The sequence below is a fragment of the Aedes aegypti genome, chromosome 3 (genome assembly GCF_002204515.2).
Source record: "Aedes aegypti strain LVP_AGWG chromosome 3, AaegL5.0 Primary Assembly, whole genome shotgun sequence".
NCBI lineage: Eukaryota > Metazoa > Arthropoda > Insecta > Diptera > Culicidae > Aedes > Aedes aegypti.
This window is the reverse complement of record NC_035109.1, coordinates 33,499,276-33,525,753: the sequence shown is the minus strand read 5'-3', so window position 1 is coordinate 33,525,753 and position 26,478 is coordinate 33,499,276. Positions and strand designations below refer to the sequence as shown.

At 39.8% G+C, this 26,478-nt stretch overlaps 1 protein-coding gene across 2 annotated transcripts in view; it reads left to right on the top strand.

Moving 5' to 3' along the window:
• LOC5567375 (PH-interacting protein) overlaps positions 1–25,120 on the top strand; it is an 88,317-nt gene extending 63,197 nt beyond the window's left edge. Inside the window, exons 9-11 of one of the 2 annotated variants that reach the window (XR_002501591.1) lie at positions 5,827–7,971; positions 23,968–24,343; positions 24,415–25,120. Coding sequence is in view for 1 of the 2 variants with exons in the window: in XM_021851281.1 (XP_021706973.1) it covers positions 5,827–7,971; positions 23,968–24,252 (2,430 nt within the window). In the remaining variant the exon portion in view is untranslated. Of the gene's footprint in view, positions 1–5,826; positions 7,972–23,967 lie in introns of both variants that reach the window. The other variant, XM_021851281.1, reaches the window with a different exon arrangement.
• Positions 25,121–26,478: the final 1,358 nt, after the last annotated feature.

Sequence of the window (26,478 nt, the reverse complement as noted above, 5' to 3'; positions counted from 1 at the left end):
CAACTTAAGTAAATTAAACATATTTCATAATTTAACTCTACCCTTAGTGTTGATAGAAATCCGTATACCTATTTGTCTTGCTCAATTGTAGATACTTTAAGGCGAAAATAATCACTTAGTACCATTAAAAACTAGTTTTTGATCAAGCACGCTTACGCATTTTTTATAATGAGTAGTAAATATTTCAATGAAACAGATTTTTTTGAGGCGCGGATTAAAGTTCCTAGGCGCGGATCGAATTTCTGAAGTCGCGATTTTCGCGGATACGATTTTATGATTTTTGTAACAGCCCTGCAATTAATAATTTCTTTAAAAGCATATTTCCTGTGATTACTTTAGAAGGTTCTATCTAAGATTCTTCAAGAATTCCTTCAGAAATTTCCCAGGGAAGTCCTCGAAGAATTTATCCAGTATTTCTTACAGGGATAACTCCAGAGGATGAAATTTTTCAGTTATTTCTGCACGGAGACGGAATTCAACTCAATTTTGGGTTGTTTCAACGCAATTCCGTAGTTGAGCCCAATAACTCAATTTTGGCTAAATTTCCAAGGTTTCCACTAGGTAGTTTGGCTTTAATTCTATTAGAAAAGTATACTCAATTTTGGGTTGATTTAACGAAAAATTGAGTTCTTTCGACCCAAACATAAGAAAAGTTGCAATTACCCAAATTTGGCTTATTGGGCCAAAGTACCCCCCTTGGGTAGATGCAGCTCTCTCTATTTTTGACAACATTCGTGTGGGAAAAAAAGAAAACCGAGAGATTTTGGGTTGAAACTATAATCGATATACTTAATTTTGGGTAAAGTAAACTCAAAAATTAGGTAAAAATATTTCTCCGTGTGGAGAAACCCCTTAAAATTTGGAGGGTATTTTTAAAGGAAAATGTATTCTCTGATGAAGCCTCTATAGAAATTCCTGATTAACTCATGTAATATTTTTTGAAAGAACTTGAGCAGGTCTTTGGTTCGAATCCCTGGAATATATCCCGTAGGATTTTCCAGAGAAATTGCTTGAAAAATTAGACGGATTCTCGGAAAAAATAATCCTGTAGGATTTACTAATGCGAAATCTTAAATGAACTAGTGAACTCGAGAAATATTCGGAACTTCAACAATTATTGCATGAAGTACTGAAGAAATTCCTACAATAACCTCCGTAGAGTGTTTCCTGAACTCCGGAATAAATCTTTGTAAATGTTCTTAGAAGAACCAGGAATCTCCTAGATATCGCTTGAAGAGGAGGTGGATAAATTTCTGGAGGGATCCTTAAAAGAGTGCCTAAAAGTATTCCAAAAGAAATCTCAAATTCCTGTAGTTTTTTTTTCTTCCAAAGATAAGTAAAAATGTCTCTCTTGTTAAAATGTTTCTCTTGGGGAATTATTCAAAAAATGCCTGTAGGTATCCTAAGCGGAATATCTGGAGAAATTCCTGAAAAAAATGAAGAAAACTTTGTAAAAGTTTCTTGTGGAATGCATGAAACAATTTCTGGAAGAATTCTTGGAAATATGCATAGAAGAATCAATGAAGAAAGAATATCTAGTGATATTCTCGGGAAATCCTTGGTGGATTTCATAATGAATACCTTGCCCTGATACTTAGATATTTCTGAAAAAGCAACCCATAGAGGATTGTTTCTTCGAATTCATTAAAACATTCTAAAGGAATGCTGGCAGGTGTTCATGGAGAAATCTCTATCAGGATACAGGGGTTGACTTCTGAGAAAATTGAAAGTATTTCTCACTTATCGCTCTCTGTAACAATCATGGCCCGCTACACATCATGAGTCTACGGCTGCAGCTCTAATTGTATCCGGGGGCTAACATTGTATGATAAAACACATCTAAACAATCTTCAAACCTTGGAGACACCATTGCTATAGTATTTTGGTGATTGATTATCATGCCAGTAAAGTAATACACTTACCCCTAATGTTAAATAAGCGAGAAATGGGTTTTATCATCGCTCTCTATTGTGAGGCTTCGAAATCAATTGAGAACGAATTCTACAATGCCTGCCAGGATAAATTCCTGTAGAAGTTATTGGAGGAATCTCTGGACAATTTCAAGGAAGCTTCTTTGCAAGAATCATTAAGCTTAATGCTCTTGGTAGACATCTACATAATTTATGTTCCCGTATTTGATTCAGAATACCAATTCTTACAGAACAAAGCGCTTTTAACTATTCAACATACGGGGTTCTGTAGCCTTGAGGTTACGTTTTCGCTTCACAAGCGGAAGGTCATGGGTTTGATTCCCAGCCCCTCCACAAAAAACCCGTCCAGCCACCAGAAGCCTCACGGAGGACCGTGCTTTGGGGAGCACATCCATCCTCCGTCAGTATCAGATGGTGACTGAGACAAACTGACCCTCTCCACAGGCAGCTAGCCTCACTAACAGCAGAGCTCTCTCCTACCTGCTCGGTGTGAGAGTAAAAGAGTAGGAGAGAGTGAAAATAGATGTAAATATACACTACCCGTCATAAATACGGACTCACTGAAATAAGTATTGCAACACTCAGCTGAATAATGAATCACCCCCAAAAAGTTTAGCATCACCTCAAAACAGGTTAATGCTCATTGCTATATCTCGAGATCCTTACGACTTGCAAAGAAACGATCTTCAGCAAAGTTGTTCAGGGGATCCGGAAAGCGATCAGTTTAGTTCGCGATTTTGCCGCTAGGTGGCGCTAGTGAGCATGTAAAATTGAGCATTTTGAACTAGTTCTAGCTTGTGATCCATAGGAGATAGAAAGTTCGGATCTTCGGCGAAGTTGTTAAGAAGGCCAAGTACATCCGGAACACAAACAGTTAGGTTGTAGATTTCGCCGCTAGGTGGCGCTAGTGAGCATGCAAAATTGAGCATTTCAAACTAGTTCTAACTTTTGATCCACATGAGATAGAAAGTTCGAGTCTTCGGCAAAGTTGTTCAGAAAATCAAGGACATCCAGAAGACAGATAGTTTGGTTCGAGATTTTGCCGCTAAGCGGCGCTAGTGAGCATGTTAAACTGAGCATTCTAGCTTGTTTGTGCTAGATAGTTCTAGCTTGCGATCCACAAGAGATAGAAAGTTCGAGTCTTCAGTAAGTAAAGAACAGAAATAAAGTAAAGGACATCCAAATATCAAATTTTTTGGTTCCTAATTTTGCCACTAGGTTACACTAGTACGCATATTTAATTAAATATATGAAACAAATACTATCTTTCGAGCCAGATGAGATAGAAAGTTTGAGTCTTCGGCAAAGTTGTTCGGAAAGTCAAGGGCATCCAGGAAACAGTTTACTCTGGAGGGATGACTGTACCTAAACATTATGAATTTGATAAGATAGAATTTCCAGAATGCTGTTCAGAAATCCTGTAACCTAGTGGCAAAATTAGGAATCAAAAAATTTGATATTTGGATGTCCTTTACTTTATTTCTGTTCTTTACTTACTGAAGACCTGAACTTTCTATCTCTTATGGATCACAAGCTAAAACAAGTTTGAAATGCTCAATTTTGCATGCTCACTAGCGCCACCTAGCGTCAAAATCGCGAACTAAACTGTTCGCTTTCCGGATGTCCTTGAACCCCTGAGCAACTTTGCCGAAGACCCGAACTTTCTATCTCTTATGGATCACAAGCTAGAACTAGTTTGAAATGCTCACTAGCGCCACCTAGTGGCAAAATCGCGAACTAAACTGATCGCTTCCCGGATGTCCTTGATCCCCTGAACAACTTTGCTGAAGATCGCTTCTTTGCAAGTCGTATGGATCTCGAGATATAGCAATGTGAAACTACCTGTTTTGAGGTGATGCTAAACTTTTCAGGGTGATTCAATATTCAGCTGAGTGTTGCAATACTTATTTTAGTGAGTCCGTATTTATGACGGGTAGTGTAGATAACACTGCGGAACACGTTTTTGTCTCCAGCACCAAAATACCGCTATTCACTTAATTAAGGGTTGCTGAATCCATTGCCGTTTTCAGAAATATCATAGCACGTCCAGTTTTTGAGATATTGACTGTTGAAAATGCAAAAAATGACTATTTCAGCCAACTTGCATGCAAGTTTCCCAGCTTGTAAGGTAATATATTGGCTTAATTTGCCACTGAATTCAAACTTTATGTGTATAACAATACTTATCATCAAAGTTTGTATTATTTTCGATACGGAAAAGTTATTTTTTGATGGTTTAGAGAATTGTTGTATTTTGCCATATAGAAGAAACGAAGAATTTTGTATGAAGACTGCAAGCATGTTGAAAAAATAGGTTTAATCGAAATTTAATCGCGCAATTTCAATCAAATTATGTCTGAAATGAAAGTTCATGTTCTATTTTGCATGTTTGGTGGATTTGATTACAAAAAAGTATGATAAATTGTACTTTAAATTTCATGTAAACATTAATAAAAGCAGTGTTTTATACAATTTTGGCGACCTGTAGCTAAAAAATGTGACGTGCTGGAACATTTCTGAGAACGGCATCAGATTCAGCAGCCCCAAATCTACTAGAGACACATAATTTGGTTCTTGAGACACGCAAACATGTCATTTTTGTTACGCTGTGTAAGTTGCAAATAGATCTGTATCGGTAAAGAAGCTACAGATCAACTGATTCCGGCACAGTAGTGGCCACTGGCCATACAAGCACAGAGTGCCTTAAAAAAACACTCAACATCGGCAATGATGTCTGGGATAGGAATGCATGATATCGAATAAACACAAACATAGAGTAAGGTGGAGCAAAAGTTCGACCTTAGTGGTATAATCAAAATTTCCAGGAAAACAATAGCAGTTAAAACAAAACAAATACCATACAGTGAACCTTCAACATATTAGCTATGATTTTGCTGAACAAACTTGTGTCAAAATATTTACCCATTTCAAGTTATAACAGTTTCAAAATTGATTGTCTTATTCGAACGTTTGCCCCACCGGTGGGGCAAGAATTTGAATCTAGTGTGGGGCAAAAGTTCGCTGGCTAAAACACAAAATATCGATCCTTTTATGACAGGCATACTTTACACCAGCCGTAAACTTAAGTTTGACGAAAAATACACACTAAATTTTCATCAAAAAATTGCCCAAAACCGGGTTAATTGTAATATACTCAAAAATAGCAGTTTTTCACAAAACTGAGTGGAAATGTAAAATTTTGGTGGCAGTTTTCACACGATCAGACAAATTTAACTAAATTTGAAGATAATATGTGGATTTTAGGCAATTTGCAAAATTTTCCGTGATTTTATACATGGGTCGAACTTTTGCCCCGCTGATTCGAACTTTTGCCCCACTATGGGCCAAAAATTGTTTTCAAGCATTTATGCAAAAACTAATACACCTCAAAGCAACCTTATGATAGGCCTATAAACGCCCTTACATAAAATATTGAAAAAGATTTAATCTTCAATTGGTTCCATGCAACGAAAGTTTGACCAAATATTACAATATTCACGTCGAAAAACAACAAATAGCCGTAACTTTTCCAAATTTGAATCGATTTTTATGATATTTGGATCGAAAGTCTCTTACTTTAATAGCATCCAAACCACTATGACATTTATAAGATTTGCTTTGAATTGAGCTAGAAATCTTAAGAAGAAACTCTTACCTCACTCGAACTTTTGCCCCACTTTAATCTATATCGTCATGAAACCCTAATTTAACTTACTGCCTACATTCAGGCTATTTGATCAAGTGACCAGTCATCTGTCTGGTTTCTTTGAGATTGCAATCTATGAACATTGTTAAGCTTCGACCATATGTTCTCTAGCCGATTTTTATTAAATTTGAATATTAACACAAATATTTCACATTTTTTTAATTGCGATTGATTCTCGTCTCTCTTCAGATCTACTCAATGACTCTACGGCTCAGTACGTTATTCGAAGCCCACATCAAACCCATCATCTACAACTGGAAATCGGCTCGAAGGCGTGGCAAAGCAAATGCCGCCAAAAGAGGAGCTAGTGGTGCCAGCGGAAGCGGTCCTAGTGGAGCCAGTGGAGCACCAAAGAGCCGTCGAGATGACCGCAGCAGCCGTAGTGGCGGAGGTACAGGAACATCCAGTCGACGGTCAACTCAAAGTCAGAATACCAGCTCGGCCAGGTCACACCATTCGGATGATGACGATGACGACGATGATGATGATGAGCCGGGACCACCAAAGCGCCCCACTCGTAACGGTGCGGTCAGTTCCCGGCGAGTGCCTCCGACAAACGGGGTATCGTCCAGTAGCAATGCGATCAGTTCGGAACCACAACCAGGACCGAGTCGCAGTCGAACAGCAACGGCGGCACCAGCTGCCAGCTCAAGTCGCGTTACGCGGCGATCTCAGGAAGCGGATGATGAGGAAGCAACGGTCAGCAGTAGTGAGAGCGAGAGTTCTAGCGATTCGTGCGATAGTAGCGACGACAGCACGGGAGTTCCGGTGTCCCACAAACGAGATTACGATTCAGGTGAAATGTATGATCCTTATAAGAAGAAGCGAAAGAAGAAGGCTAAACCGAAGAAAGCCAAGAAGAACCCTCCAAAGAGTGCAGTAAGTTCGTCAACGCCCCGGAAGAAACCTCCCTCTAATAGTGGATCTAGCAGAGAACACTTCCTGGCGGCTCGACAAGCCCAATCGCAAAGGCCGAGAAATGGCACTGTGGCTACGCTGGCAGTACCTGGTCCCTCGAGGACAAACTACCGTGCAGCCCACGAAGAGCAACGAGCGGAGCAATCCCGGGAGAAAGAACACGATAAACCAAAGAGCAGCGGGAGTACAAGTGCGGGAAGTAGTCGGACGTTGAGAAGTGCCCGCAACAATACGGGAAGCGACAGCGAAGGCGATGATGCAGGAGAAGGTCCAAGCAGTGGACGAAAACCTTTGAAACGCCTTCAAAGATACGAATCGGATCACAGCTATCACATGTCCCGTCCGAAGAATGCTCGAATCATGTCCGATACGGACAACGAAGAAGAGTCGCCTCGATCTACACGGGGGAGCACACGAAGAGCTCAAGCGGAATGGGGCAGAAGCGAAGATAGTCTTGAACCCCCGGACGAAGACGACCATCCAACGAATTCGCAGCAGTCTAGTCGAAGAATGCGGCCTCGCAACCGGATATCGGATCAAGAACACAGCCACGAAGAAACGAGCAACATAAGCAAACGAGGCTCATCACAACGATCCGCTCCGGCGCCAGCTAGCAACAGCAGCAGCAATCGCACTCGAAACTGGATCGCCAGCGAAAGCGACAACGATCATCACCACGCCCAGCTGCAATCTCCTGAACAACCCAGTACAAGCTCCTCGTCCGTTCCAGGGCGAGCCCGAATGATCCGCACCTCTAACGGACCATCCAAAAATCCTCGAAAACCGGTCGAAAGTAGACCCAACCAGAACCGGCGCCTTCGAAATATCTCCCGGAGTGAACCGTCGGTCACGCCTCCCCCTCACACCGTTGACCACAACTATGGGGAACCTTCGTCCCGTCGGACACGGAACCGGCAGCAGCTGTCCCGTCACCAAAGAAATGCAGACGAACTCGATCACACGCCGGACGACGGCGATCACAGTGACGACGATGAAGACTACAGCGATGATGACGCCCCGCTGAGACCTCGCGCCTGCACTCAAATCAGTTCCCGGTTGCGTAGCAAAACCAACTCGCCGGAAAAGCGGAAAAAGCCCTCGACAACGTCCGACGACGACGAACAGCCGGAGGACTCCGACGAGGAGTTTGTCAACGATCCGGAAGAGGAAGCCGACTCCGAAGAGGAAGAAGCCTCCGTCGACAGTACGGACGATGATTCGGACAACGTCCCGTTGGCCGCTTCGTCCAAGGCTAAAACTGGTAGATCTCAAATGGCCAACAACGTCGGGTCTGGCGGCGGCAGCGGCAGCAGCAGGAGTAGACCTCCGCCGGCGAGATCCGACAGAGGCGAAAGTGGCAATGTTAGCAGTCGGACGCGACTGAAGGAACGGTTCTCATCCGAGGACGACATGGGGGTAAGTTTCATAGTTGGAATCTCGTTTATTTCATAGCTGACAAAATGCATTACGATTGAAACAAAATTATTAGCAATCGTGCCCGATAGTCTTTAGATTAGATGATTTTGATTGAAATTTCTTAAAAGGACTTTCCCGAAAGCTGTTCATCTGAAAAATTCCGACTTCACGAAAACACTGAAGGCTTTCCGGTGTACCCCTTTCAACGTCTCTGCTTCGTGCCTGTAGTGAGCCACCGGAAGAATTAATGTTTCATGCAGGGCGAATATTGTTTCCTTTTGCAAGTTGTGGGACCTCAGCAGGTCACGTAATCTGTAAAAGGCCCTGTTTGTAGTTGAAATTTGTCTTTTCCCTTTGCGGAACACGTCATTGTCACATGCTATATGTGTTCTAAGGTAAACGAAGTATTTGACAACTTCAAATACATTCCCATCGAACACTAGGGTAGATGTACCAATAGTGGAGGTACTAAGCACGATTGAACTTCATTTATCCGGCTAAATTCAAGAAGCGCAATTCGTCCCCTTGATGCTACAACTAGATAACTCGAAATTTGAAATTTTTGACTTCAATATGCCAAAACATTTTTACTAATTAGATCTGTAAAATACCTACAACTCATAAGCGTGTGATTCAAAATACACAAGTTAAAGTTTATTTTTCAACCATATCCTCTGCGATTAACCGTCACCTTGTAAAACGGTCATATTTTCAAAGTGGCACATCCCAAAATTTTGATTTTCGAGTTATCTAGTTGTAGCATTAAGGGGACGAATTAATGCACATATTAATGCTGTAACGGGAAGTAACGACCATTGACTTAATGAGAAAAATGATTTCATCACTGTAATCTACGGCATGTCAGTGAAAAATAATACCTCCACTATTGGTACAGTGTTCTTTTAGTTGCGGTATTTTTTAATTTGTGTTCCTATAGTTGCGGTATCCGTTGTTTTCGTATGGGTCCTTCCACTATAGGAACACTATACCACAACTGTTAGTACAAGCAAGAACAGTTTTAGCCATTTTAGTGATAGGGTGTCTGATCCAGTCATAGTGTGTGTACCAATAATAGTGGTAGTGCCTTTTCAAGCGTGTTATAGCCAATTTTTATTTTTATGTGTATTTTTCTAACATGGACATTGTCAAAATGATATGAATGTGTGAAAAAAAATCTTGTGAAATAGTAAGGAAATAGTAGAAAACAATTAAAATCCTTAACTTTTTTGCTCCTTTGCACCAGTTATAGTGGGGCGTTCCTATAATAGTGAGTCTCAATGGGAAATCAATGTAAACCACTATTATAGGAACAAAAGTTAGCAAATACCACTATTACTGGAACGTGTTCCAGTAATGGAGGAAATGCTTTTTTGATAGATTTAATGATTTTATCATTCTAGGTGGTGGTTGGTCCCTAGTGATAAATCCTTACCTCCGTTCTGGTCACGATCTTCAGATTATCGTGATTCGTCAACATTCGTATTGATAAAGTGGGAGGACAGAAGTAAAATTTGAAAGAAACGAATACCAGAACAGGTATCCACCGGCGACGCCAAACGGACCAACGTAATGTGGTGTAATTTGGAATTTGTGGATTGAATACTGACAACTATATATATATATATAGGGTCAGTGTTCCCTTAGTGGACAGTCCCCTATAGTCGCACTAGTGGCTTTTTACAGCCGTTTTGCTATGAATCTTTTCAAAATATTTTTTGACATGAAGGTCAGGAGCTATTTATCTAAGTACCATTGATACACAGCTTGATTTTGTTCAAAAAATGATCGAAATAATTAGTGTTGCTTTAAATTTAAGCTCCCTTGCGCCTATAGTTAACCTATTGTTCCTATAGTAGCACTACTGAGAGAAACTATTTTTTATTATACGAAATAATTAATGAATTAAGTACTTTTTTACATCAAACGAAAGCTTTTGATCCACACTTTCAAGGAAAAATATAAAAGCTTTGTAAAAATTTGGTTTTGATTACCGTGTACGCACCTAACTTTGCGCAGCTCCAAACTTTGCGCATTTTTAAGAAGCACGAGAAAATGATAATTAATCATTGATTTTTTTAACAATTCAGTTTCAGCAACATGTTCGTTTATGTGAAATAAGTATTTGACATATATTTGTTTACTAAGAAACCCTCGTTAATGTTAGTAAATAAACAGAAAACCTTATCGTCATACGCATAAACGTCAACTTTTACACCGTCTTAGAACAAGCGCTGAGGAGTGGCTCTGCAAAAAATCAACATTTTTTATGAAAAAAATTGTGTTGTGAAAAGTATATTTGCAGTGTATTTGCAAGAAAGGTAATATTCTAGTAATTCCATTTATTTTCCATATAATATGTTGAATTTTTATTTGAAAAAAAAGCGATGCGCAATGTTAGGACCCATTTTTTACACGAGGGTCTTAATTTTTGCGCACTTCTAGCAATTCGGAATGGCACGTAAATACATGTACGTCCTTGCAAATGACAAAATCTGGCGATCTTACCAGGAATGGTCACTCAATCCATAAGGCAGCGGCTACATGTAATATTCTTGAAAGTACCTTTTGTATGAAGCTGCAGGCAAGGTGTGCATAGAAAAATCTCGGAAAATCCACTATATTAACATAGGAGAATATTACTGTAAACTTGGATAATTGATAGCGCAAGGGTTGGCTTCCCAGTTGAAGGACAATGATTCAAGCTCCAGTTGTCCGAAAAAAGCGTTCAATTATGGAATATACATACTGGCGGCAAATAGATAAAAAAAAATATTAATCGCGAGAGATCAACGATACATCTCTCAGTTTAAGAATTAAAAAAAAAACAAGAGAATAAGTTATATAAAGCAACGTACGATAACAAACAGGCATAAGCTGCGGCTGTAAACTATATTGCTCAGATTGTAATCTTGTGAATATATATATTATAAAAAACAAGAACAGAGTTAATCACTATTCGTGGGCACTCTATGTTTGAGGTGATTGAATTCATTGAAATTCACGGAAAAAACTCTTGATAAAACTCATATTAACTCATGTAACCTTTTTATTTAATACGAAACCAGTAAAAAAGTAAAATTATTTAGAGTAAACGAGCAATTTAAGGCATGCGCAAAGTTAGGCACATCATGCGCAAAGTTAGGAACAATTCAGATTTTGTGCGCAATGTTAGGCACAAGGTATTGCATCACCTTTTGCATTTTTTTAATTTTTTGTGAATCATTTTTATTTTTTTTAAATCACGCGTTCTACTGAAGGGTTAAAAGCCTATCGTTGGCAGAAGTTTGAATAAAAATATACATATTTTAGCCTTATTTGAAGCAAAAATACGATGATAATTTCTTAACTGCGCAAAGTTTGGTGCGTACACGGTAGTATTTTGCCAACGCCGTGATGGTAGTGCTACTATAGAAACAGAAATTAGAAATAGTGCTACTATAGGCACATGTATTCCTATAGTGGCACAAGCGATAATAAATGCAAACATATGAATTTTCGCAGTTTTCATATTTTTCCCACAAAACCAAGATAAAAAGCTTTCAGATGATGTAAAAATAATGACGCTAGCGTTATTTTTCGATTTTATACGAATATTTGTTCTTAGCTATGCGGCTATTGGTACATCGACCCTATATATATATATATATTTTTTTTTTTTTTTTGCCAAGCATCAATATGGGTGACTCTCGAGGATTGCTTAACGTAAAAGGGGTTATGACAAGGTTGTGGATTTACTGGGTAAATCCATCACATTGGGGTTATGACTTTGTGTCTAGTCAGGAATAGGGTCTGATTGGTATGGTAGAATGCAATAGAGTTCGGAATTGATAGACAGACTTTGAGGAAAGAAGTTTGGAACTTGGAGGGCGCACATCTGGAGAGTTGGGCAGCTGTTCATGCTGGGTTACATTATGTAGAAAGTGGAATCTGTTTTGCCGCGCACAAATTATGGGAAGTATTTGAAAATGGCTTCTTGTTTAGACTGTGTAACGCAAGAGAGCATTTTTAGCTCTGCGTTATATTAGGAGGTTATTATAGTGCAGGGTCTACTGATGACTGTGTAGGTATTTTAAGGGTGATTGAATGAAAGTTTTGTTGAGGGTAGTTATTGTTGAATTTTAGCATTTCGTAATTGTTTTGAAATGTTTGTCGTACAATGAGAAAGAATTTTGGGGTATTTGTTTGGTTATTATTTGCGCTTTTGCACTTGTAAATGTTTTATTTAATAGAGATACTTTGTGTTAGGGAAGTGTAGGAGGATAAATTATAATTTATTAGAATTTTCTGATAGAGGCAGAGTTCACATGTTACTTAGGTATTGGAAAGCAAATGAGAACCACATTAAATATTAGATAAACACTAATGCTCATATTTTTATATTTTCATTTCATGGCTGTCCTCATTGCCCGAGCGGAGACGATAAAACTCGAGTTGGATATAATCGACGCAACTACGATACGGAAAAGAAACAGATGAGAAACTATCGATACATTTATTTAACTATAAAAACCACGTTTTAACGTAATAACTTTATTTATTTCTTCTCGTTTCAGCAATCCAACAGCCAAACCATCTCTACTATCTTTTTCATTTCCTCTTCGTTACATTTATAGTCCCTCTGGTACTGAATCGAATGACGCGTTCCGCTTTTTATCAGCGCTGTCTTTGCTGTACGTTGAGCATGGTGTCGGAGGTGGTGTGCTGTGTAAAACATCTGATGTGCTACACGGCACGCTACTTCCGGCATTTTGTTGGCGCGCGGGATGGGCAGTGCTGGTGATGATGTGGAGGGCGCTATTCGGTTTAGTGCCAGAGGGACTATATCTATTTAATGTATCTGAAACTTGTGGGACCGCTTTAAATACCGGCGCCTGCTTGTGGAAGATCCCGGTGTGCTAAACGGTATAGGACATGTTAACGGGGGAGGCTTGGTAGGTCCTCACCTAGCCCGTGTCTAGATAGGCGGACGGATGTCTGCCAGGGTGTGGATCGAGCAATTACAATTACAATTTAATGATTTTATCATTCTAAGATTATTTTTTACGTGAAATATAATAAAAAAGCTTTCGAATGACGTATTCAGATATAAAAAACGAGTTTCCGTTATTTTTTGGCGGTTTTTTATTCCTCAACCCGTTACTATTGCCACTATCACTGGTACAGACGCCCTATTGCATCAGTTTTAAAGCAATTTAAACGCTCTTTTCAACTATTCCGTGCATCAACAAAACAATACGTCGATTGGCAGTGTCGGTTCTGTGGCTAATGCAATAAAATCAGTGAAAACGGCACTACCGCAACTACAGGAACATCCACAACTAAGGGAACACTTACCCTACCTCTGCATCAACACCATTAGACAAAACTCCATCTCGACCTACAACCATGTAGGTACTTCGTTTTGGTCAAACTCATGGTCAGGCCTATCCTCGAGGGAGACTCTTAAGTGACACGATATTGACACCTCGTCTGTATTCCGAATACTTAATTGGAACCATCAAGCGTTGCGTGTATCAGCCTAATTAGTTTCGCTAGAAAACCATGTTCAGACATTATATGTCATAGCTAATTTCTTTTAACTGAATCGTACGCTGCCTGGAAATCAACAAACAGATGGTGGGTCTGCAAGCAATACTTATACTTGATACTGGATGGGCTACAATTCGCTAAGATGAATCTGCGCCGAATGGATGAGTCTTCTCCACTGGGCTCGGTCCTGGGCCAGTCGCTTCCAGTCGCCCTGAACGTTAAGTGCCCTTAAGTCCTCCTCAACCGCAAAGAGCCATTGTGTGCGTGGCCTGCCACGAAGTCGGCGGCCTCGTCCTGGTTCTTTGCTTGTCGTTCTTCCGGCATACGGGCAACGTGACCAGCCCAACGCAGCCTGCCGTGTTTTATGCGCTTGACAATATCCACCTCTTTATACACTTGGTACAACTCGTGATTCATGCGACGCCGCCAGATGCCATTTTCTAGTTTACCGCCGAGTATTGTTCGTAGCACTTTACGTTCAAACACCCCGAAAGCTCTCCGGACGACTTCCTTCAATGTCCATGATTCATGGCCATATAGGACAACCGGAAGAATCAGTGTCTTGTATAACGCGAGTTTTGTTTTCGTTTGCAGGCTACGGGACTTCAGCTGGTTACGGAGCCCGTAGAAAGCCCGACTCGCAGCTGCAATACGTCTTTTCACCTCACGGGTAACATCATTATCGCATGTCACCAGTGTTCCAAGATACACAAATTCTTCCACCACTTCAAACTTTTCACCACCTAGCACCATTTCGTTACCACTAACACGTCCGGACCCACGTTGACCACCAGCTATCATGTACTTCGTTTTTGTGGTGTTGATCGTGAGCCCAATCCTCGCTGTCTCCCTCTTGAAAGGCACGAACGCCTCTTCCACTGTCCACTGTTCATTCACTGTCAATCCCGATGATGTCGATATAGTCCGCAAAGTCAAGGAGCATATGAGAACGTGTGATAATGGTACTGCTTCTCTGCACACCGGCTCTCTTGATAGCACCTTCGAGCGCTATGTTAAACAGCAAGTTAGACAGAGCGTCACCCTGTTTCAATCCCTTAGATGGATCGTTACGAACGATGACGAAATCTCGTCCACCACCCGCACACTTGATTTCGATCCATCAAGCGTTGCACGAATCAGTCTAATCAGCTTCGCCGGAAAGCCATGTTCGGACATAATTTGCCACAACTCGTTTCTCTTCACTGAATCGTACGCTGCTTTGAAATCTACAAACAGATGATGAGTCTGCAAGTTGTACTCCCGGAATTTATCTAGGAGTTGACGCAGGGTAAACATTTGATCCGTTGTTGATCGGCCCTTCCGAAAACCAGCTTGGTATTCGCCGACAAAGGACTCCTCATACGGTCTCAATCTGTTGAACAGAATTCCAGACATGATTTTGTACGCCGAATTAAGGAGTGTTATCCCTCGGTAATTGGCGCACTCCAGTCGATGTCCTTTCTTGTACAGAGGGGAAATGAGACCTTCCAACCAACTAGTAGGCATTTGATCTTCCTCCCATATCCTCAATATGATACGGTGGAGGAGTTCGTGCAGCTGCTCACTTCCGTGTTTGAGAAGTTCGGCCGGGAGCTCGTCCTTCCCAGCAGCCTTGTTGTTCTTCAGCTCATTGATAGCTTTTTTTACCTCATCTAGCGTTGGAGGTTCCACAGCCTATCCATCGTCATCGATTTGAAATCTGCTACCAGATCCACTTTAACAATCTCCGTTTAACAATGACTCGAAGTACTCTTTCCACCTGGCGGCCACCATTGTTTTATCCGTCAGCAAGTTTCCTTCGCGGTCGTTGCACATGGCGGGAGACGGCGTTGTTTTTCTCCGCACACCATTGACGGACTCGTAGAACCGTCGCATGTTGTTCTGTTCCATAGCTGCTTGCGCCCGAGCAATTACTGCCTCTTCATGCTCCTTTTTCTTTCTGCGATGGATCCGTTTTTCGGCTGCCCTTGCTTCCTTGTACCGCTCTCTGCTCTGACGGGTACCAGACACCAGCATCCGGCTTATAGCCAAGTTCTTCTCGTTCGTCATTCTCTGGCACTCCTCGTCGAACCAACCGTTCTTTGGTCTCCGTTGAGCAGTACCTACCACTTCTCGCGCTACTGTGCTCACCGCTCCGTGGACTGACTCCCACAGATCGCTGAGGTTGATGCTTTCGTCGATTTCGCTAATCCGCTCGTCGAGCTTTTGATGGTAGTCCGCTGCTACGCCATCTGCTGACAGGCGTTGGATATTGAAACGCAACGATTGTCGATTTCTATAACTCGAAACGGTTGATAATCACGCTCGAATTTTGCTTACAACGAGATAGTGGTCTGCGTCGATATTAGGACCCCTGAAAGTTCTAACATCGATGACATCGGAAAAATGTCGGCCGTCTACCAGAACATGGTCGATTTGGTTGCAAAGTTCGCCATTTGGGTGTTGCCAGGTGTGCTTGCGGATATCCTTGCGTGCAAAGTAAGTGCTACTGATGGCCATCCCCCTGGTGGCAGCAAAGTTCACTAAACGTAGGCCGTTGTCGTTGGTAACAGAGTGAAGGCTCTCTTTATCAATAATAGAGCGGAAGAAGTCCTCTTTTCCGACCTGCGCATTAGCGTCGCCGATGACAATTTTCACGCCGTGTTTTGGGCATTCTCCATAGGTCTTGTCGAGACATTCGTAAAACGCGTCCTTCACGTCATCGGGTTTGTCGTTAGTCGGTGCATATACGTTGATCAGGCTGTAGTTGAAGAACTTGCCCCGAATCCTCAATACGCAGAGCCGCTCGTTGATCGGCTTCCACCGAATAACGCGCTTCATCTGCTTCCCGATCACTATGAAACCGACTCCGTGTTCAGCTTTATCGCCACCACTGTGGTAGATGTTGTATTTGAAAGCGGTGTTAGCGATGGGGTCTACCGCTCTGAATTCACGTTCTCCAGATCAACGCACTTCCTGAATTGCAGCCACGCACACGACAACTTTTCGCTATTCACGAGCCAAAAGGCTCACTCGTCCAGGTTCATTTAAGGTCCTGACGTTCCAGGTATCGAGTTTTCAATCATAGTCCTTATTTCGTTGCCAGGTCGGTTGCCGAAAATAACGTTCGTTTCTTCTTCTTTCTCCATTTTTCGTGGTGGATAATGAATTCGGTATGCTACCTTACCGGGGTCGCGCTACCTACATCACGTTGATGGGACTGCCATCTTAGGTGTAGCTGACGTGATACAGCGTTTCATACTCAGCCGCTGGATGCCAGAACAGACGCTGTTTGAGCCGCACCTCCTGGTGTACAGACGCTCAAAACGCACCTCCTCACTCTAGCTGATGTCAGAAGGACAACAGTGCCCAGGCTGCACTACCAGCTAAGTACGCAACCCTTAGCTGGCGGTCTTTGTCATCATTTGACCCGTGGAAGCGCGAGGTAGGAACTTGTGAGGACCAGAGCTGTGTTGGTCGCTCCTTCCTGGTTGTCGACTCACCATTTTGCAGCCCAATACTGCAAGCAATACTCTTGGAATTTATCTAGGATCATCCGCAACGTAAACATCTGCTCCGTTGTCGACCGGCCCTTACTAAAACCAGCCTGGAATTCGGGAAAATGCTCCTCAAAAGGCGGGTGTCATCCTTTATAACTTCGCTTTTTATCATAGATTTTTAGGGCAATGCTTCGGAAAGCCCAAACAAGCCGATTCGTGTTTTTCGTAGCACATGTGAAGAAGTTTTTTGCGTTTTACTCGGCAATGCTTCGGAAAGCCCCAGGTTCTCGTTGTGCGACTGCAAAAAGATATTCTTATTCATAGTGAGCTCGTTTCATACTATAAACGTTCGTCACTATAAAGTTTCAACATGAATCCTTATTCCTGTTTCATATATTTAAATTATATTATTACAATCTTTTTTTGCCATTACTAAAAATAACCTTTGAATAGTTTGACATTTTGTATGTCGATGTCCTTTTTTTTGACCGCGAGGTAAAAATGCAAAACTAGTTTTAAGTAAGAGTTATATTTTTCCTCCTTATCCGTGGATCGCATCACAGACCAAAGGTGACTTCCAAATCTTTTTCTTCCCTCACTAACAAACACCTTTCCCGTGGTGATTGTAGATATGCAGAGGTATTCTCGGTCTCTAGAAACAATTACACTTCCCCAACATTTCTTCCCCAATCGATTATTAGGACTTGGACGACGTGGTATTTACCAATAATATGAGAGCTGCCAAAATGTGCACTTGAAGAGTAAGTGGAAAGTCCCATTCCTTATTTATTTGGGTCAAAGTGCGATTCTTACCGGAGTAGCATTTATTAACATGTTCAGTCAGTCTATGATATGCCTTTTATCATAGCTTTTTAGTGTATGAAAAAGTCTAGAAAGAAAAAAAAATCAATTTGAATTGTATATGGTAAATTATGGCTATGCCAGTGAATCAATCGTCACCCAACACGCAGCAACAAAGACATTGTCACCTCCTATTCTTGTTGCAACAATATTATTCCGCAACATGAGTTTATCATCACTTGAACAGAATATGACAAAGATCGATCACCACGTGCGCAGCGATTTTCTGGGCTTCGAATTGCAATTTTCTAGAATTTGACATATTATCGAACAGCATCCGTAAAATAAATTTGGTTTCGTGTTTAAAATAACTGATTAATCGCGAGGTGAAAAGGTTGCAACAATATTACACTCTGTGATTGTCATGACAATCTTGCTTTTAATTGTGTCCTTATCCGCAACGGTTGCAACAAACGGTTGTGAGCGAGCTTGCTTTGTTGTTTGTTTTTCGTCTGTTTTGATGATAATTTGATTCACTGGGCTATTCACAAGGCTGGTAGCGAGTCACTTTTTAGTGACTTGGTCACTTTTTTGAGGCCAGTCACTTTAAAGTCTCTTTTTTGAAGCCATTTCAACTAAAGTCACTTTTTTCGTCAAAAAGTCACTCTTTTCAACTATTTTGAGCTAATTTTCGGGAGAAAATTTTGAATCGGCCTTCTTAATTTAGGCTAAGTTTTAAGTTAGCAGGGTGTCTACTACTTGAAAAATCCTGGAAAACCTGGAATTCTCAGGGAATGTTATTCAACCTGGAAAAAACCTGGAATTATTATAGGATTTCGGCTATACGCAGGGAAAATACTTCGAACCAGTAATTATTATGGCAGAATGTGTCCTTTTTGTAACACAAAATTTCTTCAATCAAAAAAAATTTCGGCTGCGCCGCTGTTATAACTCGACTATTCAGTCAATTCATTTTAAGTTATTTTTGATATTCCGAATAAAACTTGTTTAAATAAGGAAGTAGGACTAAAATGGGAAAGTACGATTTCCAGTTCTAGTTGGGTATCTTTCATTAGCATCTATATAAATAAAAATGGAGTGGTGTTTGTATGTCACGAAATAACTTCAGAACGGGACACCCGATTTGCACAATTCTTTCACTGTTGTCTTCTTGAAGGGTTCCAACGTGTTCGTGTGAGGAAAAATTTTAGGGAAGTTTTCGGAAAATTTGGTAAAACGGGGCAGTATTAATGTGTTATTTTGTGTGAGAGATTCCATGACCTTTTTCAACAGCCTACTTGATGACAAGACGAAGTTTGCCGGGACCACTAGTATGAAATAAATAATATTTGTAGGAAAAGATTAAAGCTTACAACAGGTACGAAAAATGGTATATTTTCAGGTAACCAGATCTTTTTTAAAGGCTTGGATACTATTTAAATGCATATTTCTAAAAAGTGTTAAGGTCTCTAAAGACATAAACAATATGGTATCTAAAGTCACTTTTTGCCTTAAGCCTCTCATTCCCATGGTAGCTCCAGACTTACTATTGTTCTCCAACTCGATATCGAGATACAAAATATCGAGTAAGGGAGAGTTAACTGTAGATTATGATTCTATACTTATCAGATTAATCTAAAAGTCAACTAATGTTTTGAATAGTAAAACTATTGGTAAGCAATCAGTTTACTATTGTGAAACATCCAACAAATTTTGAACTGATTTTGCAAAAAAAAAATGACCCTTTGAAATATTGTTTTTTGAATTACTTTTTATAAAAACGCTTTTTCATAAAGAAACTGTCGATTGAAGTCGTCGGAAATAGATGGTTAATCTGCTTGCAATGAATTCTGGTGCAACATTCTAGAGGCTCCAGACAAACCTTCAGATACTAGTACGTAACTATTTATCCAGAGATTCCTTCTGGAATACTTTCAAGAACTCCACCAGGAATGCCACCCGCATTTTTTCAATAAAAGCTTAGAGAAATTTCTTCTTAATTTGGTACTAAAAATTTTAGAGCATTCCTACGCTACTACCTCCAGTAATTTGCACAGAGATTACTCTGAAGAAAAAATCTCATTATTTCCTCCAGATTACTGATTCTTTCACAGATTTCTTCAATCGCTACTTCTAGGATTATTCCCGCAGGCTCTACAGAAGTTTTTCCCAAAGGTTTAGTACAGAGTTTTCGAAAAAAAATCGACATTTTTACAAGAAACCCTACAATAATTCCGACGCCTTTTTTCATTTAATCCAGGCCTTTTTGTAAGGATTCTCTCAAAAATTCATCCATAATTACTCTCCGGAATTGCTCAAAACTTACTTAAGGTATTATTGGATAAAATCTTTTCCAGGAATTGCTCGATGAATTGCATCTGGGATTCCTCATTAGATTCCTCTAGCAATTTCTCCAGCATTTCTCCAAAATATTATTACTGCGGCTCAAACACTTCACTGATATTTTTGTTTTTCAAATACAGTTTCCAAAGCTCCATAGATTCTTTAAAATTTCATTCAAGCTTCTACACAAGTTAATACTACAGCAATTATTACAGCTATTGCTCCGACCATTGATGGATAAATATGTTTTTATTATCATAGCGATTTATCAAGAAATATATTCATCAAGAATTCGAGAGCTTTCAGTGATCCTCGTAGGTATTCATCATTATAACTCACACAAGTTTCATCAGAAATTACACTAGGTTTTTTTTTTAGAAATTCCTCGCGGATTTTTCAAAATTTTCCACAAAAAATATGAATTTTTTTCTTGATATTTCCCTGAAGACAACCCGATCAGTGGATTACAAAAGGGTTAGTAATCGCATGAAGGTATATTCAGTTTTAAATTTAAATAGCTTTTGTTATTATAACTGATTTTGTTTTAATTGTGGTATAATTTCCTCCATCAACTCAAAGTGCTTCTAACGAAAAAAAAAATATTTGTAACAAATCTTGATATAATTTTGTTGTTATCCACTGATCGGGAATCCAGGATGAGTAACTGGAAAAATTCTTTGAAGATTTCCTTGGCTTTTTTTTATTTGGAGCAGATCGTAGGGAAATCAATGAAAGAATCAATTGATAAATTTCCGGGGAACTTGGGACTTCCTTGAAAAATGTCTGAAACGATCTTTGGAGCAGTTCCTAATGGAACCATCGAAGTAATTTCTTCACCATGATAAAGAACCAACCAATATAATGATCTTTTGAGCTAAAACCATTGCTCGCATGAAGAAAATTGTAGAAAACCATCCGTGATAAATGAAGGAGAGTATTTTAATGAAACAACGTGGTCTTTCTTAAAAAAAAAACAGATTGAATTCATGAAGGTATATAAACGATTCTTAGAAGAATTACATAAAAAGTTCGTAAAAATCACAAAACAAACTCCTGAAGAGGTCTTCGGAGTAATAAGAAATTTACGGCAAAACGAAAAGTTACTTGTCGTTATTTCACGAGGAAGTCTCAGAATGTGAATACCTTCCATTAAACTTACTGATGGAAAATTTCTTCCTTATTCGGCGTTTAAAGGACGCGGTTTAAGCAGTATTTCAATCAAATTCGATTTTCTGTCATCATTTTTTATTTGAAATATTGATTAGTGCATAAAATTGTTGACCTTATTAGGTAGAAGAGCTGGAATTTAAATGGAAACGTGAAATGACAAAAATTTCAATTTTACATATGTTCCAAATTCTTATTAAAATTTACAATATAAAATACTTTGGTAGTATAAAAGACACAAATTTTTTAAAAGATTGAAAATCTACTAAAAAAGGATTATTTACGTAAATATAAACTACTCTGTTTGAAAAAAATTCTAGGCGATATCTTGTAATTTTGGAAGCACAATAAAAATGTCCAAATATGATACTCAACTAGACCTACTACCAGCAGAAGATCATATGGAATATTCCCAATCATAATTGATATTGATCGTAAAACAGTATACTAGAATTGAAATAAAATTGATTACGGCTTGCTTTTCAAGTCACTTTTAGTCACTTTTTCAAGAATCGAAAGTCACTTTTTAGTCACTTATTTCTCAAATTTGGTCACTAAAATAACTTTTTTCGGTACCAATTCTTGCTACCAGCCCTGGCTATGCAGATCCTTCCCTTAGGTAATCCATCTTGCCTATCCTTACCCTAAGCTAGACATCACGAGATGTTAAAAGCTGACATGCGAGATATCACATTTTTATTTTTGAAAGCTTTTTGTTCTTGGTGCAAAATTAAAAAGGTACTATTTCATGTTTTAATACGTTCATGTTCATGTTTTAATATGCACTTCACTAGCCATATGAAAATGTATACACTTTATTTGAAAATGTTGTGGACAAATATGAGGTTAGTACAGTCCCATATTGAAAAATAAAAGCATAACAGTCTCTATATGAACTTTGAACCCCAATAGCAACTGCAAAACTGGAATTATGTTCAACTTTAACTAATCAATATTAGCAAATTGGTATTCTGTAGGGTGGAGCTAAAATTTACTAGAAAATTATAACCATTTGTAAGAAAATGCAAACTTCAAACTTTGAGCGCTGTTTTCTCAATGCCTACTAATTCCATATGGGACAGTTATGCCTTTATGGGCAGTATTCTAGAGAGTTATTCATTAAATTCATTATGGTTCAAATCAATTTTAAGATTTTTTTTTTTATGGTATTCAGTTGGAGCTGCCTGACAGCTTAACTTGTCAAGGCTGAACCCTCGGTCTGGCTTTTGCCAAGTTTCCCCTCTACCAGGACCAATACTCAGACGGACTAGGCAATGGCGCCCACATGAACACTGTTTTTTATTAGTATTGTGACGTGGTAGTTTTTGAAAAGTACCCATATTCCCTTGCTTCTGAGAAAAGGAAGCATTATGAAAATCAGCAGCTCCATTAGAATTTGTTTGAAATAGTAGTGTAGAATTTGTTTGAAATATTAGTGCATTACTAATACTGTCTAGTCGAAATGGTTTTGAATAATTTGTCATACAAGTGCTATTCTGATTACTATTGTCTTTTACGTAAGATTAGAGTCTTAAATGTCAAGTGTCGTCAAGTCTTAACAAAATTAGGCTGTTTAGTAGTAGTTCTAGTTAATTTCATATTTTGTTGTTAAAAGTATTTATTGGTCATTACGTTCATATATCCTTAAAGAAAAAAGTGGCTTTCCTTGTCTGTTCAACAATTTTTCGAAACTAGCAAGTGTACCCTAATGATCGATCTCAGCGTCTTACTTTCCATAGTCATTTTTATAGTGAATATTGAAGAGTAAAGTTACCTTAGGCTTCTATTACAGTCTCCTACAAGATTCACTTTTCGGTGGCAAATGCAATGCTTCACAACGCCTACTTTCTACTTGTAAATTTTGCGAAAATAAAGCTGGAATTAGATTATTTATACCGCTGTTACAAAAGAGGTATTTCTTATTATGGCAATGTAAAAACCATATTAAAATAAGATTGTCGCCACTTATTTCTACTCAGTGAATCTACTAGTCATTTTCCTAAGAGTTCCTAAATATTCCCTACGCCGTATATGATAACGATGTATCTAGCTAGCTAATAGTAAGAGTGGCTACGGATCATTCTGGTTAGCAAAAGGCAAACTGAACGTCACCAATAGTATTAATGTCCACTTCGAATAGATTAATTATTTGAAATGGGCATCAATTCTATCAAGGACGCAGAATGTCCGTTGGATCACATCCGAGATATTATTGCGTCTATGCCATATGAATTATGACGCGGCTTTAAGCAAAAAATGCCAAAATGTGATACCACCACTACAGGTTACGCCTTTGGTTTCCATCATATGGGCTAATGGATTATGCCCTCCCATCGCGGCAAGGTCGCATAACCAAGGGGAGGGATTATGGTTCAAATCAATTTTAAGATTCTCATTTCATCATCAAAACGTATTTGCTTCTACAAAAAACTAAATTTTGAAAATCGATCAAAAGTTTTTTTAGAAACACTTTTTTATCAAACATCTGTATCCTATTAAAATTCTTTAGAACGTTTTTCTCTAAAATCTGATTGGCCCTTTACAAAAGTTAATTTTGTTAATCCTCGGTGTAAAACCCGTTAAAAATTCCACCCAAATCGACGATAATCGAGTGCGGTGACTGAACGATTTGACAAAGCATTCTTCAGCCATTCTCATAGCTTTTTCTTTCCCTCAGGGCCCTGGACCGTCCACGCTGCGCAACACACGTAACCTGAAGCGGCCGCACTACAACGAGGACAGCGACGAGGACGATCCCACAAGTCGCCAGCGACCGCCGAAACGTCCGGCCATGTTCGGCATAGCTAGGATAACTACGCATCCGCCGATCAATGGGACGGACGGTGGCAGCCAGGAGGACAGTGACGCCAACAGCGAGGACAACGAAGCCCTGACCAGCGTCAGCAGTCGTGGCCGTGTGCGGCGAATCAATCCGAAGATGCGGAAAATTTTCCGGGAATAACCATCGCGTCCGGTTAACATCTAGTGTTTGTACAGCTCCCTCCCCCATCAATCCTATCCTCGTGTAAATTTGTCTCTTGTTTCGTAGTTCGGTAAGTTTCTATCTTTGTTAGATTTTAGACCGCTAGGATGAGATGTTAATAGAAAAGTATCTACGTTTAAGGAAGCTACACCTACGCAACCACTTGAAGCCCAGAAGCGCAGATTCTGAGTGCGTTTGTCGAAACTGCCACGAATTGTATCCGCTAGAGAGACAACCATATTTGATTTATGAATCCCCCCTCCTAACAGAAACGAATGAAAGCGTGTTTCCTTAGTTCTTGTACTCGAGTGCAACAATAATCCAATTGAATCAGCTATACTCAGCAGTAGCTTTCTCCGAGAGGCGCCGCCTTCACCGGTGATCGAATTAACGCAAATTTGTTTAAAAAGTTAAGATAAGACTGATATCGAATTCACCAACTATAGAACAAATCTAGAAACTGTTCCGTTTTTTTTTTTTTGGTTTGCTTTGCTGTCCCACCCAACCAGACGAGCTAGTATTTACCACCCCCCCCCCTCAACCAGAAGTTCCAAAGTTCCCTCTTGGTGATGCTACCATTATAGCCTCTCGTTTTCATATTTGTAAAATTTCGCGTGTAGAAAGTAGCAGGAAATCGACCCGGGATTTCCTCGTTGAGAAGAGAGGCAGATCAGAGTTACGTTTAATGCGCCAGCAGTGGCAAATTGTAGTCGTTAGGGATAAACTTACGCCGCCTAGTGATTAGTAGTGTCAGTAAGTTAGAAGAGAAGAGAGGAAAACATGTAGAAATCGCTAAATCGAAGGTAAGATTACGAAATTCTTGCATAAATTCAGCTATAAATTAAAATTGAGCTTTTTTTTTTTAACGCAAAACATCCCGAACGTGGTCCGTTTTTATAGTACTTTTCATCTAGACTTCCCATTCTAGACCCTTCGGATGAGACATTTAACGAAGTTCTTCAATATGCTAGAACACAAAAGCAATTGAAGCAGAAGTCTCCTCGAGCAACCAGAGCATAATTTCAACAAGATCCAGTTAATTTGTTTGCTTCACAGATGATACAGAACATTAGAAACAACGGCAGATCTGAACACCCATCTAAAGTGTGGATTGAAGTCGGATTTGAGGTGGATGCTTTAAAAACAAAGACCGGTGGTTCTTTTAAAGCATGTACCCTGCTGCTGGGGGGGCAGATAGCCGTAGCCGTAAACGCGCAGCTATTCAGCATGACCTTGCTGAGGGTCGTGGGTTCGAATCCCGCAGGTCGAGGATCTTTTCGTAAAGGAAATTTTTGCAGACAAAAATCTACAAATGCACAACATTCGAAAATGCGTCCTCATAGAGATGAACGATATACAAGCAGCAGAGCGAGTAGCAGCCTCTCACCATTTGAAGCATTCGATGTCAGCAGGAAAGAGAAAATTCAACATTCCTGTCTACATGGAAGATACTGCGACGAATGTCCGCATCCATAATCTTCCGCCAGGAATACTAAACGCAGTTGTCGCTGATCACATGAAGCAGTATGGGAAGGTAGTATGTATATGTAGCGCGTGAATTATGAAAAAAAAAATACTTCCCCGGTATGACAAAAGGCACACCCCAAACAAAAGTGCTCTGAAGCAGCAATCGAAAAAGAACATCATCCCACAATGGAGCCTCCATGCGATACCCAGCAAGCTGTGTGGGTGGCTGAAAGCCCAGCACAGATAGATGTCCCAGTCGAAGAAGGTGCGGAATGCTAACGAACGCAACATCGTCGAAGGCAGCAGACAAAACGGAATGTTCGTCAGATAAAACCGGTGGATAACTTACCACCGCAAAAGAAAGCCGGCCAAAGTGCAGCGTCCATACCAGTAGGGCCTCGTATATCCAGTAACAATGATGACGCGCTGGAAGTAGAAATAATTGGGAAGGGATTTAATTACTTTTCCTGAAATCCCTTCACCGATATCTTGACATCAGTGAATTTCTTCAGAAATTCTTTCAGTACGCCAACGCTACTACATCCTGAAGTATTAACAGTGATTTCTTCAGTTTTAGTTGTTAAAGAACTTCGCATGAGTTCCTATGCTGATTTTTCCAGTTATTCTTCCAGTCATTTTCATAAGGATTGATTCAATAAATAATCCACGACTTCAATCAGAAATTTCTCCCAAAATTTCAAGATATCTGTTAAGAATTCTTACAGGAATTTTTCTACA